The 8,964-nt window shown below is 32.5% G+C and overlaps 1 protein-coding gene across 1 annotated transcript; it reads right to left on the minus strand.

Annotated features, from left to right (window-relative positions):
* Positions 1–173: 173 nt before the first annotated feature.
* LOC144547135 (RNA-binding KH domain-containing protein) lies at positions 174–4,904 on the minus strand. Its single transcript, XM_078295727.1, has 12 exons — positions 4,469–4,904; positions 3,628–3,704; positions 3,410–3,520; positions 2,538–2,606; positions 2,337–2,393; positions 2,175–2,213; positions 1,981–2,085; positions 1,781–1,863; positions 1,614–1,695; positions 1,379–1,522; positions 1,206–1,289; positions 174–553 (listed from the first exon to the last, which is right to left on the minus strand). The coding sequence occupies exons 1-12, from the start codon at positions 4,665–4,667 to the stop codon at positions 434–436; spliced, it is 1,170 nt and encodes a 389-aa protein (XP_078151853.1). The 5' UTR covers positions 4,668–4,904; the 3' UTR covers positions 174–433.
* Between the last annotated feature and the right edge of the window lie 4,060 nt (positions 4,905–8,964).

An 8,964-nucleotide genomic window follows, 5' to 3' on the forward strand; every position in this document is an offset into this window, starting at 1 on the left:
ACTTCTGCAGAAAGTGTTCATGTAAATACAGCCTCTGTTGCGCAACCTCAATGGCAAACCCACACAGGAAACTACAGAAGCTGCACTTCATGAATCTAGATATTGGCTATTTTTAGAAATTTTCTCTAAATAATAATCTCTCAAGTTTTCTTTAGTCTTTACCCACAGCTGAAGACAGTGACAACATATTCTCATCAGGATTGGTGGTACCAAGTTCAACACTAAACCAATGAATACAACTTTCCTCTCTTCAAGGTTAATGTTCTTTTTAGATCAATTTCACAAACAGAGAGCAAATCCCACAAACACTCAGCTTTTGACCTTCATTGAACAAACAGACTAAATCTCCAAAACTAGTCCCAGGAATGCTGTTACACCCAAGGGATAAAATTTATATCATCAATTGCTGTAATGTTTAGTTTCTGGAGTCCCCTCAATCAGATTTTGATGATTTTTTCTTCTTGTTCGGCCGTGCTTGATCAGCATTTGCAATGTATGATTCGGCTCTCACATTTTGATCAGCCAGATTGTTTCTAAACTCCTTTGCTTTTTTCTGCAATAGATGAGCTGGTTAAAAAGAATCTTTCTGACAATGATTTATTCTAGAATTCAATCCCTGTCATTACGATGGGGGGCTAACAACTGAGTAACAATGACAATCAAGTAGAGGTGGCAATCAAGCAGGTCATGTCAGCTTCAGGTTTGGTCAGGTCAGGTTTGGGTCAGTTCAACTTGGCTTCATTTCGGGTTCAGGTTCTCTTGGATCATTTAGGTTTGGATCATCTCGGGTTCTATCAAGTTTGAGTTGCTTTGGATTTGGGCTGTCTCAGGTTTTAGGTTCTTTCAGACTTTGGGTTTGGATCATCTCGTGTCAGCATAAAGCTGGGTCAAGTCAGGCTTGGGTCAGTTCAAGTTCACTTTGTTTCAGGTTCAGGTTCTTGTGTCATTTAGGTTTGGATCGTCTAGGGTTGTCTCAAGTACATTCTGATAACGGTGTATAAAAACAGTAGAACCAGTATGGTACTATCTAAGGTTTATTGACAAAATATTATCATTAGGCATCACTCAAATTCTCAAACCACCCCAATTGAGAAACTAAACCAAGAAAATGAGCTATCAAATCTGGCCCCTACCGCAGTACCATTCTTGTTTATATATTTTGACTTGGGAATGAAAAAAATAAAAGGGCAAGTAAAAAATTGTACCTTCAAAGATTTTGCTAATGCAGCAACCTCGCTTTTCTCATTATTAGCTCCTGAAGATCCTGCCTCATTTGTAGTATTCTTTTCCTACAGAGAATTACACTAATGTCAAACTAGAGTAGGTAAAAGATCTGATGCCAAGTACATTATCGTAAAAAAAAAATAGAAAACAAAACCTTTGGGGGAACAAAGGCAGCTTCTCTCTTTCTCTTATTTTCAGCGGTCTTTTCAGTCTGTTTTTCCATCTTCTCTTGCCATTTTCTTTCCGACTTCTTTTTCTCACTAAGGAAAAACTCTCCACTCTCCAACTCGAGATCCATCTGTAGAATCAATGATACAAAAGGAAAAATTAACATATTACCCAACTGTTTTATTAGTCATGCTAATAAGTACTACGGTTTGGCTTGTGACCTTGCTGGGTGGCTGAGGAGGGGGAAAAGGTGTGTATGGTTTCTTCTCCTTTGTTTTAACCTTCTTTTGCTGCACATTCTTCCTGTTAGAAAGAAAAAATAAAATCAGAATAATTAATGTACGGATAAAAAATTATATGGAAAAGAAATTGATTGGAAGTTCCTTACTTTTTGAATTTTGGAAGGAACCTATCCCAATTTTCATTTGCCAGTGCAGGATTTTTTGCGAGTTCTCTTTTCATTAAAAGAATCTGTAAAATGCATATTTGTCAAAATAAAATGTCAAGGTATTTAAAGGATGTAAATCCAAACAACAGGACAAGAAAGACAGGCAAATTGATAATGGGAAAAAGGAAAAGGCCTTCAACCTTGATGTGATAAACTGGGTGCAAAACATTTTGAATACAGTCTTCTACAACTTTCCTGACTTGTTTTAGACCTTTGAAAGAGCCCATAGCTGCCACTGTATTACCCTTTACAATTATAAAAGAGCGACAATTGTTAGCCATTAAAGAAAATTTTATAAAATTTAAATTGTAGGGAAGGCATAGGTTATACAAACCTGAACTAAGATGTAGCATCCAGTCAAGATTTCAATGGCCTACATAGAAAGTTAACATTAGAAAAAAATTAGAAAGATAAATTTTTTAATTAAACTATTTATAAATTTGCAAGTAATACAGATAAAAAAATTAATTACTCTGTTTTAATTTGTAAGTAATACCTTCAGAGTAGTTAGATTGGGCCCTAAGAGACGTTCTCGCCTTTTTACAAAACGTTCCTGAGATTGGTACAATTCCTTGAATCAATATCTAGAAGAAAATATCTTTTTGAAATAAGACAGGTGAGAGAAATCTAGAAGAAACATATCGAAAGTAGCAACTTAAATGTTGACAATCAAAACTTAAGTAGGAGATGAAGCAACCTTATTACGAACGAGACTCCCAATCTTGATAATGTCACACTGCATATCATCATTTAATATCTTGATTGCCTACAGATATAAAAAAAAAATGTGAACCATTGAACATTACCATGATGGTTAATTCAGTGAAATAAAATGTGAACCATTGCAAATAGGGGCGTTCATCAGTTCAGTTCGGTTCGGTTTAAAATGTGAACCATTGCAAATAGGGGCGTTCATCAGTTCAGTTCGGTTGAAACCGAACCGAACTAGGCAAACCAAAGTTATAATTCGGTTTCAAAAATAGAACCGAACCGAACTAAAGTTTTATTTCGGTTTGTTCGGTTCCAGCCGAAATATATTAATTTTTTATTTAAAGCAATTGATTTATAATAAACTGATGTATATTAAGAAATAAACCGGGATATTAAGAAATAAACCGAAGTATTTAAAGCAATTGATTAAGAAATAAACTGAGGCAGTCCGGACCAAATTCATAATATATAAAAGTTCAGTCAGTTCGGTTATTTCGGTTTTGAAAATTTTGAAACCGAACCGAAGTTATAATTCAGTTTTAAAAAGAAAACCGAACCAAACCATTAAACAGAAAAAACCGAACTGTTTGGTTCAAAACCGACTAAGCCGGACCCAATGAACACCCCTAATTGTAAATTACCATGATGGTTAATTCAGATGAAATATCACGTTTGTGAAAAAAAAAAAAAAATACACGAGAAGTGTGCACACCAAAGAACTTGTAAGGTTTTGCTAGTTACTTCTATGAAAAAACTAGAAGAAAATAGGTACAGCCGTATAGGTGAAGATTCTAATGCATTTTGAGAATATAAATTATTAAAGGGTTTTTGGTGTTAAAATACAGTATTTTAACGTACCTGTGGTGCTGGCACACTACGTGACAAGAGCTTTATAAGATCACGTGCTTTGACAATTATATAGGGGTCCTTAGTCTGACGAGTGGTTGACACAGTCATCGATCCCTCAACCTAGCAGAATAAAACAAACAGAAAAGTTCTAAAAATCACAATAAAAAATATATCCCACACTAAATCCTAATTTACATACAATTTATAACTTTTGATGAATTTCTTACCATATTTAGTTCACAAGCCACACCAAACTCCTTGAGTGCTCTCTTTACCATAGGCCATACTTCTTGCAAATACTTCTCTATACAACATTTTAACAGTATGTACTGTTAGGCACTCCAGGAGAAGTGAGCTCAGATTGGAATTTGATTATGAACCAACAAATATTACAGAATGCCCAGTAACAAGTAGCAATATATCCAAAAGAATTCCACTAATGTTAAATTCAACCTTGAATGGATTTTGTGCATAAATTTAAACCTCTTCAGGGGGGGTTAAGCAGACGTTCCCCTTCAGTGTGCCTATTTGTTATGATACTTATCCAATGATTTAGCCACATATTTTATATTTCAAACATATATTGCAGCACCATCAGTCACATTTTCCACAGTGTTAATATTTATCATCCTTTCTGGAGATTTGAGAAAAAAAAAAAAAAAGAGAAACCAGCATATATTTTTTTCAACTTTAACAAGTAAATACAAAAGGTCGAAATTAACAAGTATAGTTGTAGCCCAATAGAAACTTATCCAACAATACCCGATTTTGAACTTCATGTTAGCTAACAACTTTAACTCAAAACTAAAGTTTCTCATCTGCTCAACAGGCTTAAGAAAAAATGGATCTCAGAATGAGGCCCAAGCACAAAGTCATGAAACCTTATCTGAAAAGCTTGTTTCAGTGGTTAAATTGAACATCACAAAGTTGGTTAATTGAAGCAAATCGATGCAATGGAAAAAAAATTAGCATCATACAGATGACGATTACAAACCAATGAACACTTCCTACAATAATAACTATGCAAATTACATGAACACAAATAAAGAAAAGATTGGCGAAGAAAACCTCGGTACTGAGGGAATAGAGTAGAGAAGGAGCTGACTTCGAGCAAACCACCTTCGTTCCACGATGGATCGAACTTGTCTACCTTCCATCGATCGATGTTGGGATCATCATCCCATGGCTTCGGCTTATCATGCTTCCCCTTGTGCTTTCTCTGCTTATTCGCGTTACTACTCTCGCCTCCTCCAGCTTCCATCTCCATGGCTACCAAATTGGAGGTTTGCCAAGAAGCGTGCTGCTAAGGTTTAAGAGTTAGTTTAGGGTTCTGACCTGAGGAGGAGATTGGGAACTAAAATGGAGTGTTGGTTAAATGGAACCAGACGACTTGGTTGAAATTATTATAAGAACCGGAGATGAGAGGCACTGAAGGGTGAGAGAGACGGCGAAGAGAGAAGGAGGGAGGTGAGAGAGGCACCGAAGGGTTTGTTTTGGAGAGAGGGCTGCTAGGGTTTTTAGTTTTTAGAAAGGGGACTGTAAAGACTCAAGAGGAGCGGCTGAGGGTTTGCTTACATTTTCCCCCCTTTTTTTTCTTACTTTATTATGTTTTATTTGCTTTCTTCTCTTTTTCGAAGATAATTATTAAAATGCATTTGGCTAATTTTTTTCCCCAAAAATAATTTCATTTTTATAGATTACAGCCACAAATATAAATCTCGAGATCATTGTTAAATCTTTCTTCAATATTAGACATAAACATTATATAACTTGCTATAGAATTCAAACTGTTAAAATTGATTTACTTCAATGATATTTTTAAATGTTAAATATAAAATTTTGAATTAATTTAGTATAAAGTCAAGCATTAAAAAATAATGTATTTATTTTTCATTATTACTTGACTGTTTGACTTTATACTAAATCAATTCGAATATTTATAAATTTAATATGTAAATACATAGCTTGTGAAGTAAATCAATTTCAACGGTTTGAATTCGTAATTTGATATAAATATGATAAATTTTGAAGTTAAATTCACAAAGTTCTTGTTGATGAATGTTGAATGTAGAATTAGGTATTCTTAAACTCACCTTCAGTCTGTCATCAGTGTTGTAAAAAACATCCATTTAGATAGATTAATTGACTGATTAGTCATTGTCAGTGATCAAACTATCACAATTTTTTCCGACTAATCGGCCAATTATTTTCGATAATGACCGATTATTCCAGATTATTTCTGATTAATCACTTGATGGTACTATATCCGTCCGACAACCGCATAACGATATTTACAACATTGGTCCGTATAACAAAACTGCTATTTCAGACGAGAGTAAAAAATTCAAACAGTACTTTGTAGTTAAGCGTTCTTAAATTCCCACACTTGTTTATTGTACCATTTTGTTAAACCTAATAAGTACTTTAGAGCAATGCAAGTTCTTTATTCTCAATTTTTTAATTCGTGTTGTCGACTGCTCTTTATTTTCAATTTCTTCAATCTCTACAATGTAAGTTCTTTATTTTCAATGTTCTTATTGTGCAAATCACGTTTGTTGAGAAAAATATGAGGATGATGGCACCAAACACAATTGCCATCAGTGTTTTAAAATGCGGCCGCATGGGCCGCATATGTGTATGCGGTCGGCAGCCGTGCTCAGAATGCCCATGCAGTTTTTTCATGCGGTTTTGATCATGCGGCCGAATATGCGGTCATGCGGATTAAAAATGCGGCCATGTGGTCTGAATATGCGGCTATGCGGACTGAAATATGCAGCCATGCAGTTTTTCCATGCGGTTTTGATAATTTGATTGTATTTTAATTAAAATTTATATTAAAAAAAGTCAAAAAAATATTATTGGTTATGTTATTATGTGAAAATAAATTCAAATATATGAATATGATACATATATATACGTGAATTTTTATTTTAAAATCCGCATATATAAATCCGCATGAAAATCCGCATATGCGTCCACATACCGCATATGCAGTATGCAGTGGCCTTCCGCATGCATGAACAAAACCGCATTTTAAAACACTGATTGCCATAATTAATCCCTTTTAACCTAGCTAAAACCCAAAAAAAATCTGAGAAAGAATAAAAAAAATTGAAATTATTATTAGTAAATCCGTACTTTCTCTTTATTTTATTCATTTTTCCTTTTGGGACACTGGCTTGCTGGGGTCCGGATCCCCTAAACTAACCCAATTTTTTTGGAATCAGATCTCCTGCTCCTAGAGTCACTGCGGAGTGAACCCGGTTACTCTTAAAGGATTTAGGGTTAAAATGGTTTTGGATTTAGGGTTAAATGGGAGCCCACTCTGCAGTGATTCTGGGGGCAGGAGTTCAAACGATTCGGTTCCAATTTTTTTAGTTTAGGTTCTTCCAATTCGAATTTGAACCAATCCAGTTCAAGATGAAGCATACGATGTCTCTTAATATTTGTATCAGATTTGAATCTGACAGTTCGGATCTAAACTCAAATATTGAGTTACTTTAAGACATCCAAACTCAGATTACTGCAAGTGTTACTAATAAAAAAAATAAAAACGAGAGAGAGGAAACTTCAAGTGGTTATAGTGAAAGGTGCCAATGATACTATTTTAACTGTTTACTCGTTCCGTACCTTCTTTGATAAAGTGGGTTTGGATAAAAAAAAATTCTGTTAGCTTATTGGATATAAGTATGAATAAGAATTTTTTTTTTCGTTAATTAATTGAGCAAGAATAGATAATAAGAGCTATTTTGTACTCATTATCCTATAAGGTAATTAATAAATATAAAATTATATATGATATTTTTTTAGAGTGAGGCTATGATATTATGCATAGCGCGGATTGATCCATACTACGGATCAATATTTTTGTTTTTAAATTATTAAGGTCAATTCAAACTGTTCAACATGATATGCATATGAATATGTAATTGTACACTAAATTTTACAATTTTTACAATTATTTTTTATTTTTTAGATGGGTAGAATATTACCGTTTTTACATGTACATATTTATATAGAGACCATGTTGAACCGTTTGAATTGATTGTTAGGACTTTCAAACCAAAAATTTAAGTCCATAGTGCGGACCAATATGCATTATGCATAGTACCATAGCCTCACTTTTTTTTTATTAATACATACAACTATATAAATTTATGAGCGAGTCTATGGTACTATGCATAGCACGGTTTGGTCCGTAATACGAATTAATATTTTTATTTTCAAAATTATAATGGTCGATTCAAACCATTCAACATAATTTTCATATGAATATGTACTTGTAGACCAAAATTTATATTTTTTTATATTTTATTTACTATTTTCTAAGATAGGTAGAAATTCACTGTTTTTGGATGGTTCAAAATTTTCAGATCAAGTGATTTTATACCTATTTTAAAAAATAGTAAAAAAATTCTAAAAAAATATAAAATTCAGTCTGCAAGTATATATTTATATGGAAATCATGTTAAACGGTACGAATGGACCTCTATAATTTTGAAAACAAAAATATTGATATGTATTACGGACCAATCCATGCTATACAATATTTATTGTTGTTATCATATTGATCGATATTACATTTTATATATTTTTATTAAATAATTTATTATAAAATTGATTTGTCTAATATTTTATAGTTTTTATTTAGTAATTTATGAAAAATTGATTGATACAATATTTTATAATTTAATTTAATTAATAATTTATATCTTTTAAAATAATGGGATAAAAACTAATAAAAATTATAAATGACACAATAAAATTATAATTTTTTTTATATTTTGTGATATTAGATTCACGATGTGTATGAAAATGTCTTCATCCAATATGTACAGTATCTATTAACATCCCTAGTTATAGTCATAGTAATAAGATTCATGAATAATTTAGAGTTGTACCAGAATTAATCCGCATATTATTTGGTATATTCAAATTATTTCAGAATTTTTACCAGAATTAATCCCCATATATATATATTTTTTTGACTCTTTTGTAAGATTAAAATCTCTAATTCAAACTCAATGTATAATTTTACCTGAATTATTTTTGAATCTCATATTTTTGACTCTGTCAAATCTTTTTCGATCATTAACTTATCATTATCGTGTTATAGTTGAACGGTTGACTATATTCATAATTTCATACTACAGCTGTCACACACACAATCCAACTCACATTTTCTATCTTGTTATTTTTTGTTATCAATTCTTTCTTGAAATAACCCCAAAATAGAATGCTGCTAATTAATTAAAGGGAGATGATATGAGTACCCGCACTCTCATCCCCCCATTGTATCCCCAATTTTATTTGTTCAATCTTGTCCACATTTCTCATGATCTATAAGAAATTTTGCGAATCTAAAACCACGAACGTCTTCTATACAATTTTATCTTTCAAATGAGATCCATGATGACATACTTTCGGGTTCGTCATCATACAAGTATTTATACCTCGTCATTTAAGTATTTATACCTAGTATTTTTCACATATGCCACTGTTGATATTTAAAAGTATTAATATCAAGTATTACAAGTATTTATATCTATGCACTGAAGTATTTA

The sequence above is a fragment of the Carex rostrata genome, chromosome 31, assembly GCF_964058835.1.
Source record: "Carex rostrata chromosome 31, lpCarRost1.2, whole genome shotgun sequence".
Taxonomy (NCBI): domain Eukaryota; kingdom Viridiplantae; phylum Streptophyta; class Magnoliopsida; order Poales; family Cyperaceae; genus Carex; species Carex rostrata.

Coding starts and splice junctions, on each gene's coding strand:
- LOC144547135 (XM_078295727.1), bottom strand. CDS start 4,667: ATGGAGATGGAAGCTGGAGGAGGCGAGAGTAGTAACGCGAATAAGCAG. Junction 2,214..2,336: donor CCAATCTAACTACTCTGAAG/GTATTACTTACA, acceptor CTTTCTATGTAG/GCCATTGAAATCTTGACTGG. Junction 554..1,205: donor CATTAGCAAAATCTTTGAAG/GTACAATTTTTT, acceptor CATCTATTGCAG/AAAAAAGCAAAGGAGTTTAG.